The sequence below is a fragment of the Vigna unguiculata genome, chromosome 9 (genome assembly GCF_037176805.1).
Source record: "Vigna unguiculata cultivar grain cowpea cultivar isolate G323 ecotype 2 chromosome 9, ASM3717680v1, whole genome shotgun sequence".
NCBI classification, from domain to species: Eukaryota; Viridiplantae; Streptophyta; class Magnoliopsida; order Fabales; family Fabaceae; genus Vigna; species Vigna unguiculata.
Window position 1 is genome coordinate 35137993 of NC_140800.1, and position 15715 is coordinate 35153707.

General features: G+C 26.8%; 1 protein-coding gene across 1 annotated transcript; it reads left to right on the forward strand.

The window, feature by feature from the left end:
• Positions 1-6211: 6211 nt before the first annotated feature.
• LOC146883939 (putative transcription elongation factor SPT5 homolog 1) lies at positions 6212-8444 on the forward strand. The gene is made up of 9 exons (XM_085666187.1): positions 6212-6491; positions 6666-6904; positions 6988-7179; positions 7263-7418; positions 7494-7614; positions 7723-7881; positions 7956-8001; positions 8072-8123; positions 8235-8444. The coding sequence occupies exons 1-9, from the start codon at positions 6224-6226 to the stop codon at positions 8241-8243; spliced, it is 1242 nt and encodes a 413-aa protein (XP_085522313.1). The 5' UTR covers positions 6212-6223; the 3' UTR covers positions 8244-8444.
• The last annotated feature ends 7271 nt before the right edge of the window (positions 8445-15715 follow it).

Sequence of the window (15715 nt, forward strand, 5' to 3'; positions counted from 1 at the left end):
GTTATAAATGAGTTTCATTATTTTAAAACACACTATCTCTCTATAAATCACTTTTCTAGAGTTCTCTGACTTCTCTCTAGAGGTTATGTCTCTCTGGTCGTCTGATTGAAGAACCGAGACCATAGGATTGATCCTCTCGGCGAGCTCTTCAAATTGGACCGATCAGTTTCTCTGTTCGCGTATGTTGAGTTTCTTTTTTAGTCTTTTTCTGTTTTCTGTTGCATGCAAGCCCTCTTCCGCTTGCATGCGACGTTTTAATCACCAGTATGAGTCTCTGCTGATCAGTGATCATAATGGTATGTCCTGATCGTTCTTTTGATATTTCTATGTGTAGATAAAGCATCATGTGGAGTTAGAGGTGTTGACATTTTTAAGGCATTGACGTTTGTAAAGCTGTCTTAACAGGTAAGGGAAGCTAACTGTTTTACTTGAATTTCGTATAGAAATCATTCTGATGACTTTGAATTGCATGATTGAGTGTTGTGTGAGTGCTTAAATTGTGTAATTGAGTGTATGATTGGATTGTGCTAGATTTATGGACTGTTGCATGTGAGAACAGATTGGGAATCTGGTATTTTCGTCTAAGCGAGCAGCTCTCGCCTGAGCGAAAACACCAGAAACTCATCCCTTGTCTCTGCGCGAGATCTCGCCTAGGTGAGCCAGTCTCGCTTGATCGAGAGTCACTCTCGTCTAAGCGAGACAACTTAGTCTGAGCGAGAATTCGCCCAGAGTTTGGGTTGTTCTCTGTTTTGAGCCTCGCTCAGGCGAGAATGACTCGTTTAAGCGAGAGAGCCCTTTCGCCTGGGCGAGATATTCTAGCTTGGGCGAGAACCTATGCAGTTGAGTGTTATTTCCCTTGTTTCTAATGGATGAAGCTATCTTTAAATGTTAAAATATGAACTTAGCTATGATATGCATGAATTTTGTTATGACTGGTAATATGTGTGGTGAAATTGCTTGAAGTTGGAATATGAGAAAAAGTGGTTGAATTAGAATTTCAAGGGAAATTCATAAGAGTATGTTAGTGTGTGTAAGGACATGAGGACTCCATATGGGTTGGTATCCTGACGCTCCAATAACCATTAAGGCTCATGTAGAGTGTAATGGATTATGTCGTGAGGAGTAGCAGGAGGTCCTAGTCTGTGGACCCGATTCAGTCACAAACGCGAAGGGGACTTACCTTGGGAGTGGTTGGGTGATAACCCCTTGTGTCCAAACTCTGCAGAGTTTGGGAACCTTCACAGGTGCAAGCCACCCAGAGATCCAATGTCGCTTACATAATCCGGATATCGAGTCTAGAGTAATATATCTAAATTGTGTTTTGGGTGGTCTATGTGATTCTGGTGAAAATGAGAAAGATTGCATGATTTCTGTTTATAATTGAACTGTATGATTCTTTTAATCAGATTAGCTTACCCTTGCTTGTTGTGTGTCTGTCTCGTGTTGTATGTTTTCCTTTTGCGATGATCATCTATTCGGTGGGAGCAGATGTGGTTGCAATGTCAAAGGTGCTTCTGGAGGATGAAGAGCCATCGTAAAAGTGTTGAGGAGGAGGTTTCCAGTGGGAGCTTTAGCAGTTGTCAGTTTAAGTATAGAGTTTATTAGTTTAGTTTAAGTGTATAAGTGATATATTATTATAGTCATATATTTTGTAAGACTGTATTAATATATTGTGTACACTGGATTATGTGTTTTGGAACTACGATGAAACTCCCTTTTTTTAATTAATTTTAAGCTGCTGAAATTGGGATGTTACAATTACACTCCAATGTTATAGCTATGGAAAAAAAAAAGTAATTAGAAATAAAATATAGTAGCTTTTTCTTTCATTCTTGTTAAAAAATTGGTTTTAATCCCTATTACATTACAGCTAAACTATTTAAAACAAAAATAGAAATATAATATAATACTTAGATATGTTATTCTTGTTATAAAGTTGATCTTATAAAAATATGTTATTCTAAACCCAATTTCTTAATTAGGTGTAATAGGAAACAATTAAATGTACATTTTCCTTCTAAAGCCACAACTTGTATCCATTTCTTTCTAAAAGCTGTTTCCTAAAGTGCTTTTTCTTTTCTTTTTTATTTAGGTGGACATGATTAAATTTAATTATAGTTTATGTTTCTAATTTTGATAAACAAAATAAATGTCCGGCTCTTGAACGACTCCACATATAATATTTTTGTTTTGTGATAAGTCAAATTTATGAATATGAAATTTAGTTTTTCAATTTGTCAATTTGATGATTAATTATTATTTTGAGAGATTAACTTAACTTAGAAGAATCTGGTTAATCTAAATCAATGTACACATATACTCATGAATATGATTATACAATGACTATTACATAGAGTAAATGGTACATTTATTTAAACATTGGATAATTGATATCAATTGTACGTTGTTTATAGTATTTAAGATAAAATTAATTATTCGATCTCTGTAATAGAATAAACTTACCTTCCAGTTTTTATATTTAGAAGCTATGTCCTTTGGTCCTTTTATTATTGTACATTATGTTTTAATATCTTTTAACTCTCATTGATTTGTACAGTATAGATATTAAAAGTTATTGCAGGTGATATGTATAGAAATTAGAAGGAGATATATAATATTTGTGAGATTAAAATAGATGTTAATTTTGTTGCAAATTCAAATATCGAAGTTCTATATTAAATCTATAACTATATCTTTGTTGTCCTATTTTGACTTTTAATTTTATTTTTTTAATTATACATTTATATATAAATAATAATACATAATAAAAGATTGTTTTTTTTGGTTTTATTATTTTAGTAATTATTTTTTCAAATTTAAGTAATTACTTACTATAAAATAATTATATAAAATGTTATTTATAATACTTTTTATATTAAGGCTTAAATATACATTTGGTCCCTATTTTTGTTGATTTTATTCAATTTGGTCCTTATTTTCGTTTTATGTTCAATTAGGTCCTCATTTTCGTCAAATTGTGGCCAATTTGGTCCTTTTCACTAACGGTGTTTAAATAGTTAACGTTTTTGAACAATACATGTCACGTGTCTGGTTTTTTTAATTTTTTTTTTAATTTTTTTTAAATTTTAAAATTTTTTTAAAAATTTTTTAAAATTTTTTTAATTTCAAAAAAAGTGTCTACGTGTCAAGTCACAATTATGTCACGTGTCAATGCTAGTGCCACGTGTCACTTTGTAGTTGTATTATTTATTTTTGTTCAATTTAGTCCCGATATTCGTTATTTTTGTTCAATTTAGTATCTATATTCGTTATTTTTCTTTAATTTAGTCCTAAATTTTGTTAAAATAAAATCATTTAATTTTTAAAATTGACATTATTATTATTTATTTCTTAAATTGAATTATAAATTATAATATTTAATTATTAATTGAATATAATACTTAGATTCAATTGTTAAATAGAATATAATTATTTAAATATTATTAAAATATAATTATTAAAATTTTAAAAATATATATTAACATTTGTAAAACTCACATTTAAATTTAAAATATTTAATATTTTTATTGCATTTTAGATATTAAAATCTAAAATATTTTATATTTAAATGTTAATTTTACAAATATTATTTTATTTTTCTAAAATATTTTGAATATTTAAAATATTTTTATATATCAATTTTAAAATATTTTAGAATATAAATATTAGAAAAAAATTTAATAATTATATTCTTATAATATTTTAAATAATTATATTCTATTTCGCAATTAAATATAAGAATTTATTCAATTTATAATTAAATTTAATAATTTATAATTGAATTTAAAAAATAATAAATTCAAAGGTCAATTTTAAAAAAGATATTAATATAATTTGTATAAAAGAGATTAAATTTAGTGTCAATTTAAAAGGACAAAATTGATTTATTTGAACAAAAATTGGAATTAAATTGAACAAAAATAACGAATATAGGGACTAAATTGAACAAAAAAAACAATACTACCACAAACTGAAACGTGACACTAGCATTGACACATGGCACAACTGTGACTTGACACGTGAACCATTTTTTTGAAATTAAAAAAATTTTAAAAAATTTTAGAAAAACTTAAAAAAAAATTAAAAAAAATTAAAAAAAATAGGAGCTGACACGTGACATGTACTGTTAAAAAACGTTAATTATTTAAACACGTTAGTGAAAAGGACCAAATTGACCACAATTTGACGAAAATGAGAACCTAATTGAACATAAAACGAAAATAGAGACCAAATTGAATAAAATCAACAAAAATAAGGCCCAAATGTATATTTAAGTCTTATATTAATTGTATTATACCATGCGGATAAAATTGGAAACAATAAGTACCTAGTCCTAGTCGTCAACTCATAAGCTCTACTCAAATCACATCACATATAGAATTATTTATATAATGACTAAACTTACATATTGACGTACACCGCTCACGGTAGAGTACTGAAATAATAGTCAAATACACAAAATCGGTTCATGACTATGGTACTTGGGCCTTGAATAGGCCCACATCTGCCCATAAAAGACTCATTAAGCCCAAACATGGATCCAGTCCATTAACCACATAATATACAATTAATATTCTATAAATACAGGTGGACCCCAATAATTAAAGGTACGCAATTCATTAATTTCTGAGATTGTAATATGACTTTTGAGAGCTCCTACTGACTTGATCATTGGAATCTTTTCCTCAATAACCCCAACTGTTGTAGTCCGACAACAAGGCACTAAAATGTATTTTACAGGAATGAGAAATATTCATCTAAAAAATCAAAAATTAGATAATACGTAAATGATATTTTGTTATTATTTCTGCAGGAACATTAATAACTAAAATTTATTTTATTTATAATTATAAATATTATTTATTTTTTCAATTGTATTTACACTAATAAAAAAAATTAAAAATTCATGAATATATTCTTGTAAGATTACTATTTTAGATTGAAATAAACTTGAAATATAAAAGAAAGAAAAAGAGAGGTTAGGTTATTTATTTAAGTGCGTTCTAGAAAACGACCTGTCTTTGGCATAGGCACTTTTCCTTCTTCTTTCCTTTCCCCTTCACCGTCAACTTTTCACGGAAAAGCTTCTGAATTTAATTTCATGTTTTAAAATTTATATTCCCTCTTATTCTTATACATAATATTTAACACTTGATTTACTTAAACTAATAAAAAATATTTTTTTCAATAATACTTTTATTATTTCGTTATAATTTACATGGAAAATTCCTCAAGAAATATCTTCTCTCAGTAGCCGTAAACTTTTTTATCAATTATTCTTTTTCTATCAATTAGCACTTCTGAAATAAAGTGTTCAAAACATTATTTTTTTTATTCATTTTAATGGAAATAAATTTCTACTTTATATTTTTAAACTTAAAATTTTAACGTTATAAAAAATTTAATCTCGTAATATATATATATATATATATATATAATCTTAACTTTAAAAAATCATTATTCTACAATAATAACTATATATAAATGTATATATATATATATATATATATATATATATATATATATATGATCTAATACGAATTTCAATCACAAATAGAAAACAAAAATTAAAGATTTTAAACTTATTTTCCTAAAAATAATTTTATATTTTTTTTATCATAGTTGAATATTGGTGTAGAAGAAAATTTTGTTTTGTATCCTTCAATATTTTTTAGATATTAGGACTATTTTTAGATGAACTTTTATTGAATATTTATCATTTTTTTATTTTATTTTGACATATTCTTCTTTAATCAGATTCATCATCATTTTTCTAAATTTTATTGATTAATAAGAAATTAGATTAAAAATTAAATCCTTCAATATTCCACCCACTTATTAATCTTAATCTAACCACAGGACCAATTTTTTTTTTTTGTAATAATCCATCTGTTAATTTTTTTTTAATTCTGAACTTTGGTTTTTTTTTTTACTTATATATTGGATTACAAATAAACATTTGAGTATCAATAAAATATTTAATTATCGGATTTTATGATATATTTAAGATATTAAAAAATAATTTATATTTATTTGATATATTGATATATATCTTATCTATGCGAAACCTATAAATATAGCATCACGTTACTAACTCAATTCTCACCTATTACATTCTTGTTACACGTATCAGCAACAACAGCACTCACATCGCAAGTATAGTTTTTGACTTTGCAGCATGAGCCACTGGGAGATGGACCGTAATGATGATAATGAGGATTACATGGAAAATGAGCAGGTTGCAGATATAGAAAAAGAGGATGACCGTCGAAGGTGCGGTAAGCGCAAAAGATTTGGTCTCAACAATGACGCTGAGGAAGTTGATGAGGATGATGATAATAATGACAGTGACGGAGATTTGAATGCCCGAGGCAGTGGCAGGCGGAAGTACAAGAAGGTTTCCATTTCAAAGTTTTTTGACGAGGAGGCCGAAGTGGACAGCGACGAAGATGAAGATGAAGAAGAGGGAGAGGAAGTGGGCGAAGAAGACGGTGCGTTTCTTTCTTCTTTCTTTGTTAATTTCTGTTTGTGATTAGATTAGATGATTGGTAAGAATACAAAATACCGTTAGATGATTGGATATGAATTTGAAATGTTGCGAAATACTTTGTGTAAAATATGTATATTAGTTATGTAGATAAGTTAACAATTGTTGAAACATTCAGACTTTATTGTTGAGAGTGGAGCCGATCTACCTGAAGAAGATGATGGGAGAAGGATGCGGAATAGGCATATGCTGCCACATCACCAAGATGACGATGAAGATCTTGAAGCTGTGGCCAGAAATATCAAGGAACGTTATAGCAGGCATTTAACGGATTATAATGAAGAAACAACATATGTAGAACAACAAGTTCTTTTGCCGTCTGTGAGAGATCCAAAGCTTTGGATGGTTAAATGCGCAGTATGTCCCTATCTTTTTGTGTAAATGTTCCTTTTCTTGCAACATTATCGGAGCATGTCATGTATTCTTTGTTTTTTCATTAGATTGGTCGCGAGAGGCAAAAATTTGGTATTCCGCTTAAGAGCGGAGATTTGTTTGCAAAGGAGAAGAAAAGACAATTTGTAAGAGGTGACCCTGTGATTATTGTGAAGGGTGATTTAAAAAACTTGAAGGGGAAGGTGGAGAGGGTTGACGAAGAAAGCATTCATATAAGACCAGATATAGAAGGACTTGTAGTAAGTATAAATGATAATCAATTAATTATGGTGTTATTTTAGTTTTGCATGTTGATTAATTGGTCATATCATCATTTTTGCAGAAAACTGTTGCTGTAAATGAAAGGGAGGTTTGCAAATATTTTGAGGTTGGAAACCACGTTAAGGTGGTTTCTGGTCTTAAGGAAGGGGATACGGGCATGGTGGTAAAGGTAGAACAACATGTCTTGATATTAAGATCCGATACAACAGAAGAACATGTGAGTTTTATGAGACTTTGTTAATTTTTATTTCCCATTTATATATTGTAGAAATTGACAAAAAAAAAAATTCAGATCCGTGTTTTTACAAAAGATGTTGTACAAAGTTCAGGGGTAACCACTAAAGTTACTAGAAGCCCAAGTAGTATTCCACCATCTACAAAGAGGTTTCCTCATCGTGGAGGACCATTGGATTGTATGTCTATTTTTTTTTCATGTTTTATATGGCACCAGTCTAATATTAATTTGTTGTACATTTCCTTACGTAACTTTTCTGATATTAATTTATTTGAATGGGATATAGTTGGAGGGAGACATAGGAGTGGGAGGGGGCGTGACGGTTTGGCAGGTAAAAGTGTTAAAGTACGTCAGGGTCCCTATAAAGGTTACCTTGGGCGTGTTATAGAGGATAAAGGCACATCAGTTCGTGTTGAGCTTGAATGTGAAATGAATGTTGTAACAGGTACGTCTTACTGAAAAAAAGGTGTATTGCATGTATTTTGGTATTTTCATGGTCGCTTACTTGGTTATTTGCAGTTGATCGCAACCATATATCTGACAATGTGGCTATAACTCCATACCGGTGAGGTTTTTATGATTCCAAGTATGCATTGAAATATTTTCAACCATCTGACTTTTATGTGTTTTTCTAGTGATACATCTCGTTATGGAATGGGAAGTGAAACCCCAATGAGAGATCTGAAGGTTCGTTTGATTTTATATTGTAATAAATTTTCATTTCGTTCATTTGGTAGAATTAACACACTCTAACATGTTTTTTGACTCATCGTTATAATTGGTAATTGATAAATGCAGTGTTTTTAAAATCTTGAGTAGAGAGTTTGCAGCACCCAGTTTGCACCACTAACCGAGATGAAGTAGATGCTGGATCGGGTAATTATGGGAAGATGCTCATTGTATAGAAGGATCGTGTGCCGTGTAGTATAGTTTGGAATTTTGACAGGGACGATAATAATATTTTGGTTTAATTACCCTTTTGGTCTCTCTATTTGTCATGAAATTTCATTTTGGTCCTCACGTTTTTCGTTCTCAATTTGGTCCTCATTTTCTTAAAAATGACTCAATTTGGTCCTCACCGTTAACTTTGACCAGACGGTGTTAAAGTCAACGCCACGTGTCAATTTCTGGTTTTTTTTTAATTTTTAATATTTTTTTAATATTTTTTTTTTGAATTTTTTTTTTATTTTTTTTATTTTTTTTTGAATTTTTTAAATTTTTGACACGTGTCACTTCATAGTTTTGCCACGTGTCAAAGTGACTCAATTTGGTCCCTATATTTGTTTTTAGTTTCAATTTAGTCCCAAATTTTGTAAAAGTGAAGCAATATTGTCCTTCCTCGAATTGACACTAAATTTACTTTTTTATAAATTTTATGGTGATATTCTTACAAATTTTGATTTTTAATCTTTACCAAATTTGTATAATATGATACACTTGATGCCTTTATATATGATGACAAAATTGTTAATTTTTGAAATTAAGTTTGGGATTTAACTTTGTTTAATAATAAAACTAAAAAAAAATTATTTAAAAATATTTCTATAAATATTTAATAAAAATGTCAATTTTATTAAGAATATCATCATAAGTTGTATACAAAGATTAAATTGAGTCTCAATCTAAGGAGGGACAATATTGCTTCACTTTTACAAAAATTGGGACTAAATTGAAACTAAAAACAAATATAGGGACCAAATTGAGTCACTTTGACACGTGGCAAAATTGTGAACTGACACGTGTCAAAAAGAAAAAAAAATTCAAAAAAAAAATTAAAAATTTAAAAAATATTAAAAAAATTCAAAAAAACCAGAAATTGACACGTGGCATTGACTTTAACACCGTCTGGTCAAAGTTAACGGTGAGGACCAAATTGAGTCATTTTTAAGAAAATGAGGACCAAATTGAGACAACGAAAAACGTGAGGACCAAAATGAAATTTCATGACAAATAGAGGGACCAAAAGGGTAATTAAACCTAATATTTTTATTACTAAATTTTGACAATTTTTTTTATAATATAATGTGTCAAAATGATAGACAAAATATTATGTGCAAAATCATCTGGTTAAATGTTGTCATACTCGAAAAATGACTTAATTATCATAATTCATTACAAAGTTGATTTTACGAAGGTGACTTAATTTTTCATATTTTTTTTTTTCTTTTAGCTATACAAAATTGGAATGTCTAGTTGAGTAGTTTAATGTCTTTTATATATATATATATATATATATATATATATATATATATATATATATATATATATATATATATATATATATATATTATTAACTATTATTAAGAAGTTAAATAGAAGTTATGAAATTGAGCTAAACACAAGTTGCATATTCTTAGAGAGTTCTCTAATACAAAATCACGTCAAATTTAAATATTAAAAAAAAATATTTCAATTTTTTTTATATTTTACTATTTCATGAATAAAAATTAAACATAATACTTTTTTTGTTAATGTACCATTTTCTCCTGTCTTACTAGTCCTCAAAATTTGTATGTTCTTTAATATTTTTTTGTTGTAATTTAGATGATAATACTAAATGTCATCGTAAATATAATGACAATTTTATGTGTAGATTATTAAAATCCTATTATAATGTATTTAGAGACAAATTTTAGTTTGTTTTTCTCTGTTAGATAGACAAATATATATTAATTAATCTATATTTGTAATTTTGTAACGTAGTTTTTTTCTGGAATACACTAGTATAAAATAGAAAAATTATGTAATAAATTGTAAGTTGACAATTTTGTAGATATTAAAAATCATATTGTATGGATTGTTACGTCTAACCGATGTAATATTCCCTAGAATTAAAAAGAAAAGTATAAAAAAATATATTAATATGTTATTTTTAAAACTAAAACATTATATTACATTAGCCTATAGAGATCGATGTAATATATCTTTTAATGCATTTGATCTTTCTTCCTTTTAACGAAATGTATACGTTACTTTTCGTAAATTAGAATGAAAAATAGATAAAAATTAACGAAATGAACTATAACAAATGGATGCAAAGGTATAGAAACAGAGACAGAATAAAAAAAACAAATAAACTGAAATAAACAATAAACATAGACGAAAATGAAAACCATTAAGAACAATAAACAATGAACTTAAACCTATAACATGAGAGACAAAAAAAGAAAATTAAAAAGTGAAAAAATGTAATGCATGAACTGAACCATAAAAAAACACACAAACACAAAGAGAGACAGAGATGAACTAAAAACTATAAAAATCTTGAAAAAAGGAAAGGAAAAAAAAAGAAAAGAACGTAAACAATGAACTTAAACCTGAAAAAAGAGAGACAAAAATTGAAAAAATGAGAATGTAATAAATGAATAGAAAGCTATAAAAAGAGAGACCGAAATGAAAAAAACATTGTGAAAATGTCAAATAAAAATGTTACGCAATGTATACAACAAAATGAAAAACGAAAAAATGAATCAGTATTCACATCAGTATTGTTAAAATAAATATTTCTAACAATTTTATTAAAAATATATTTTTATTAGAAAATATCTTTAAAATATTTGTAGATAATGGTTTATAATATAATATTTAATTATTATATTTTATTGTATCGTTAAGATATTTAAAATGATATCTATATTTAGTTAATAATTTATTTTTAACATGTTATTATATCTATTTATTTTGATAACATAATCCATAAGAAACCTATAAATATGCATTACTCCCTAAGTCAATTCTCACGTTATAACTATTTTTATGTTTTTTCTATTCTCTAAACTCACATATTTAGATATTTAACACAACACATTTATGATGGAATTTGAGTGTCTACACCATTAATATATTTATCTATCAAATTAAATTTTGTAGGAAATTGTCTCATTGAAATTATATAATAAATAGGGTCTTAACATAATTTATATAACTCTGTACAAAATATCATTAAAGGAGGAGGATTTTGTATAAATCTTCAAAATTAAACTTTATCCATAAATAAAAAAAAAACTAAATAAATACATTCCAAAAAAATAAAGTATAATTCAAAATCAAAAAGAATCATTTTAATTTTATTTATTTTATAATTAATATAAAAATGGTTTAATTTAATATATATATATATATATATATAATTATTAATATACACAAATTTTTTTCTTAATAAGAAGTATTTTTAGCATGTTCACATTTATGTTATATTAAATTTAATATTTATTATTATCGTAATTTACTTTATGTCTAACATTTTATGTAAAAATTAATGGAGTTTATTCAATTCTATCAAAAATTAGTTTTTTATTAGAAATGGTTAATTAAATTAAAAAAAAGATAGTTATAAAATTTGAAAGATTAAATAATTAATAAAATAGTTTATATTAATAAATTGATAATAAAATGTGTATATGTTATTAATTGAATATTTAAAATTTATAATATTTGTTGTACCTACCCAGCCTAATAGATTATGCTAAGTAATGCAATCTAATAAGACTCGGTAGTCTCATCACCAAAATGATTGCAAAATATTCTAAGATACATCTATTGGAACAAATATTCACATATTAACGGTAGTTATAACGAATCTCTAAGTTGTTTGATTACGTCTTGATATTTTTTGGTATCAAATATTTACAGATATATGGTATATCACGTAAGGTGCTACATTATTATTATTATTATTATTATTATTATTATTATTATTATTATTATTATTATTATTGCTTATTTGAGGTAAGTTGTTATTTTAATAATATTATTTTATATTACATTACTTTTTCATCATATGGATCCAAGGCTCAAAAGGTCCTATAAATACATCTAGTAGGAATACACTATCTCATATTCATTATCTCCTACTCTACAAGATTCAAACTCTCTTACTGACTTGACTTGAGCGTAGGAAAGTCTTTTGCAAGTGAATCTTCACTTATGTTTCGATTCTCAAGGACATACATCAGGATTTTCCAATCCAATCATATCTTACTGCATGTCCAGAGATCCACACGCCAGATTTCGATAAAAATGCTAATAATTAATTCATAACCACTAAAGATTTAAAATATATAAATTATATCATATTATTTTAGTCTTACACAGTAAATTACAATTTTACTGTGTATATTTTCGTATTATAATTCGCTATCAACATATATTATATATGTTTATGCTAGTTAAGGTTTATATATATTTAACTATTAATTAGATCTATTAAATTATAAAGAAAATCTAACCATTAAATTTATGGAAATTTTGTCCGATATATAAGATATTTTAGATTACAATATTGTAATTGAGTACAGTATCTTAAATATTACTTGTAGGGCCGACTTTTAATTAAAGATTTTGGGCCCAACCTTAGTAAAAAGGGGTCCAAGTCAGTCACATGTTTCTTATTCAAAAATTTTTTCAGTTCCTTCACTCTAATTTTTTTCTTTCTCTACGTCTTCCATTATATATCAAACTCATTCTCCTTAGCCATTGTTCCACATATTTTCTTCGATTCTAACTCAGTTTCTACTACTTCTTAAAGCAGAGACTGAAATTAGAACTTTTGCGGAGTTCTCATTGGAACGAATACATCCTCCGGGTAAGTCAACCGCAACTTCACACTCTTTCATTTTTCACATTTGAAGTTTCATTTGTGTTGGAGCTCGATCAAGGTCTCATGTTTTCTTCTCCTATGTTCTTGCATGTTAACTTCCTAGGTTGTATTTGGGTATTTTAGTGCTTTCCACTCTGGTTTTCTTCCTCTCAAGTTAGTGTTAGTCAAGGTAAGGGAAGTTAGGGTTTTAAAACTTTTTTGAGAGTGTCTTGCATGTTTTTGGTCTTCAATCGTGCTTAAAATGTTGGTTTGATGTTTGTGGTTGTTTTTTTTTTATATAGTTTTGTTGTTTGAGATTTTTGGTTTTTTATATGCTGAAAACAGTGAAAACATGTTATTCTAGCTTAAGCAAGAATTTATAGCTTAAGCAAGACACGTTTAGCTTAAGCGATAATTTCTAGCTTAAGCAACAATTTCTAGCTTAAACAAGAATGACAAAATTTCACTTTGCTCTCTGTTCGAATTTTAGCTTGAATGAGAATTTATAGCTTAAGCGAGAATTTCTAGCTTAAGTGAGATTGGTCTAGCTTAAGCGAGATCAGTCTAGCGTAAGTGATATCAGTCTAGCTTAAGACTTGTGATTGACTGAGTTAATGCTAAAAATATGATGTATGAAGCCATGCATGGATGATGTGGCATTATTTTTACTTGTACTTGATGTATTTAGCTTGGGATGATAATTATTTTGAGATAACATGTGGAGTGTCGATGATAAAAAGTTTCAAGGAAAATTCTTGGTGAATGTGTGGTTAGTGTATGTCTTGACATATGAGATGTCTAGATTAGGAAGGGATTATGAACTCTAATAATCACTCACACTCACGTATAGTAGAGTGATTGTGTGGTGAGAGTGACAAGAAATCCCGATCTTGGAAGGTGTTTGAGCCTAAGACATATTGTGATTTACCTTGTGATTGATTGGATAATAACCCCTTGTGGCTAAACTCTATAGAGTTTAGAAATCAACGCAGATGCATACTTCCTTATAATTTTATATCAAGCGCATAATCCGGATATCTAATCAATAGTCAGTTGGGTGTTTAATTGAGTGAAAACTTTGTGAATTAATGTTTCTTTTCTCCATGTATGTGTTTCTTGGGTGATGTATATGTGGAGACTCTTAGTGATCATCAAGACGGTGAAGATGTTGCTGTATAGTTTAGGCATGTTGGTTATTGTTCTTTTGAGCATCTTTTGGAAAAATTGGTCTTATGTAATTCATTGCTTCTTGAACAATCTTTTGCCAATCTATTTTATGTTTTAAGACATGTTTATGACATTGTTTTGTGTCTATGGTACTTGTGTTTTAAATGTATTTTGGGATAACTATAATTGTGAATTCTCATGTACTTTATGTCGCGTGCTCTATCTTATTATAACATATAATGTTTTGTTCATTAGAATTTATCTATTAAATGAGATGTCACATTATTTTTATTTTATATATTTTTTTAGGAAAAAAGTATAAAGAAATGTCTATATATTATGACAATTTTTATAAGATGTTTTATATTATAATATTGTATATTATTTTTATTTTATACATTTTAATAAAAAAATACAAAGGAATGTTTACCTATTATGATAATTTTTTTTTTGGTGTATAGACTTAAACATTTTATTCTTTAACCTTTAATATTTATATTTAAAAGTTGTACATCTTAGTTTTCACAAAAGTTATTTTCGTATAGTTTGGTTTCTTTTATTAGTTTTTTTGGGTTAAATATGTTTTCGGTCCTTTAAGTTTCAGCGAAATTTGGAATTAGTCCCTTATCAAAATTTTTGACCAATTTAGTCCTTCATCTCTCAAAATACGTGAATTTAGTCCTTTTAACCAAATTTTGTTAAGTTTATCTGATGTTTCAAGCGCATTTCATGATAGTATTTAAATTATTTACATTATTTGACATATTTTTGCTTCAATGTTAACTTAAATACTATCATGAAATGCGCTTAAAACGTCAGATAAACTTAACAAAATTTGGTTAAAAAAATTAAATTCACACATTTAGAATGAAGGACTAAATTGGTATAAAGTTTTGATGAGGGACTAATTTCAAAATTTACTGAAACTTGAGGGACCAAAAACATATTTAACCCTAGTTTTTTTATCTCTTATATAAAATATAAGAAAATATTGCAATATCTAAATTCGTTTGATATTTTAAATATACCTAAATTGAATTTTTTAAAAAAGAAAACTTAAGAAAAACGTGAAAAATTACAGAAAAACTGAATTAACTCCTTTACTTTTATCTATAACAATGAAAACGGTTGAATATTTTTATTAATAAAATTATAATTATAAAAAATACAAATATATTTTATAATGTTATTATAAATAATTTATATTTTATTATAATTTTTTTAATTTAAGAAAAACTGAATTAAAAATAATTAATTTTAAACTTTTTTATAAAATTAATAAACAATTATTCCAAATAACAATATATTTTATTATTTCAGTTTTATTATTTTATAAATAATTTATTTTATCTATTATTTTAAAAAAAGTTTACGTGCATATTTTTTTTTCATTTCACATTTATTAAATATTTTAATAATAATTATATATTTTTTATTGATTATAACTTAAATTTTTGTAAAAATTAAAAAATCAAACACACATTGTTTTCACGCTAGTAATTATAAAATAAATATGAATAAGATTCACAATTTT

Excerpts from the sequence above, each read along its gene's own strand:
- LOC146883939 (XM_085666187.1), top strand. The coding sequence starts at position 6,224 with ATGGAAAATGAGCAGGTTGCAGATATAGAAAAAGAGGATGACCGTCGA. Across the intron at positions 6,905-6,987 it reads TTTGGATGGTTAAATGCGCA|ATTGGTCGCGAGAGGCAAAA; the intron begins GTATGTCCCTAT and ends TTTTTTCATTAG. Across the intron at positions 7,180-7,262 it reads CAGATATAGAAGGACTTGTA|AAAACTGTTGCTGTAAATGA; the intron begins GTAAGTATAAAT and ends TCATTTTTGCAG.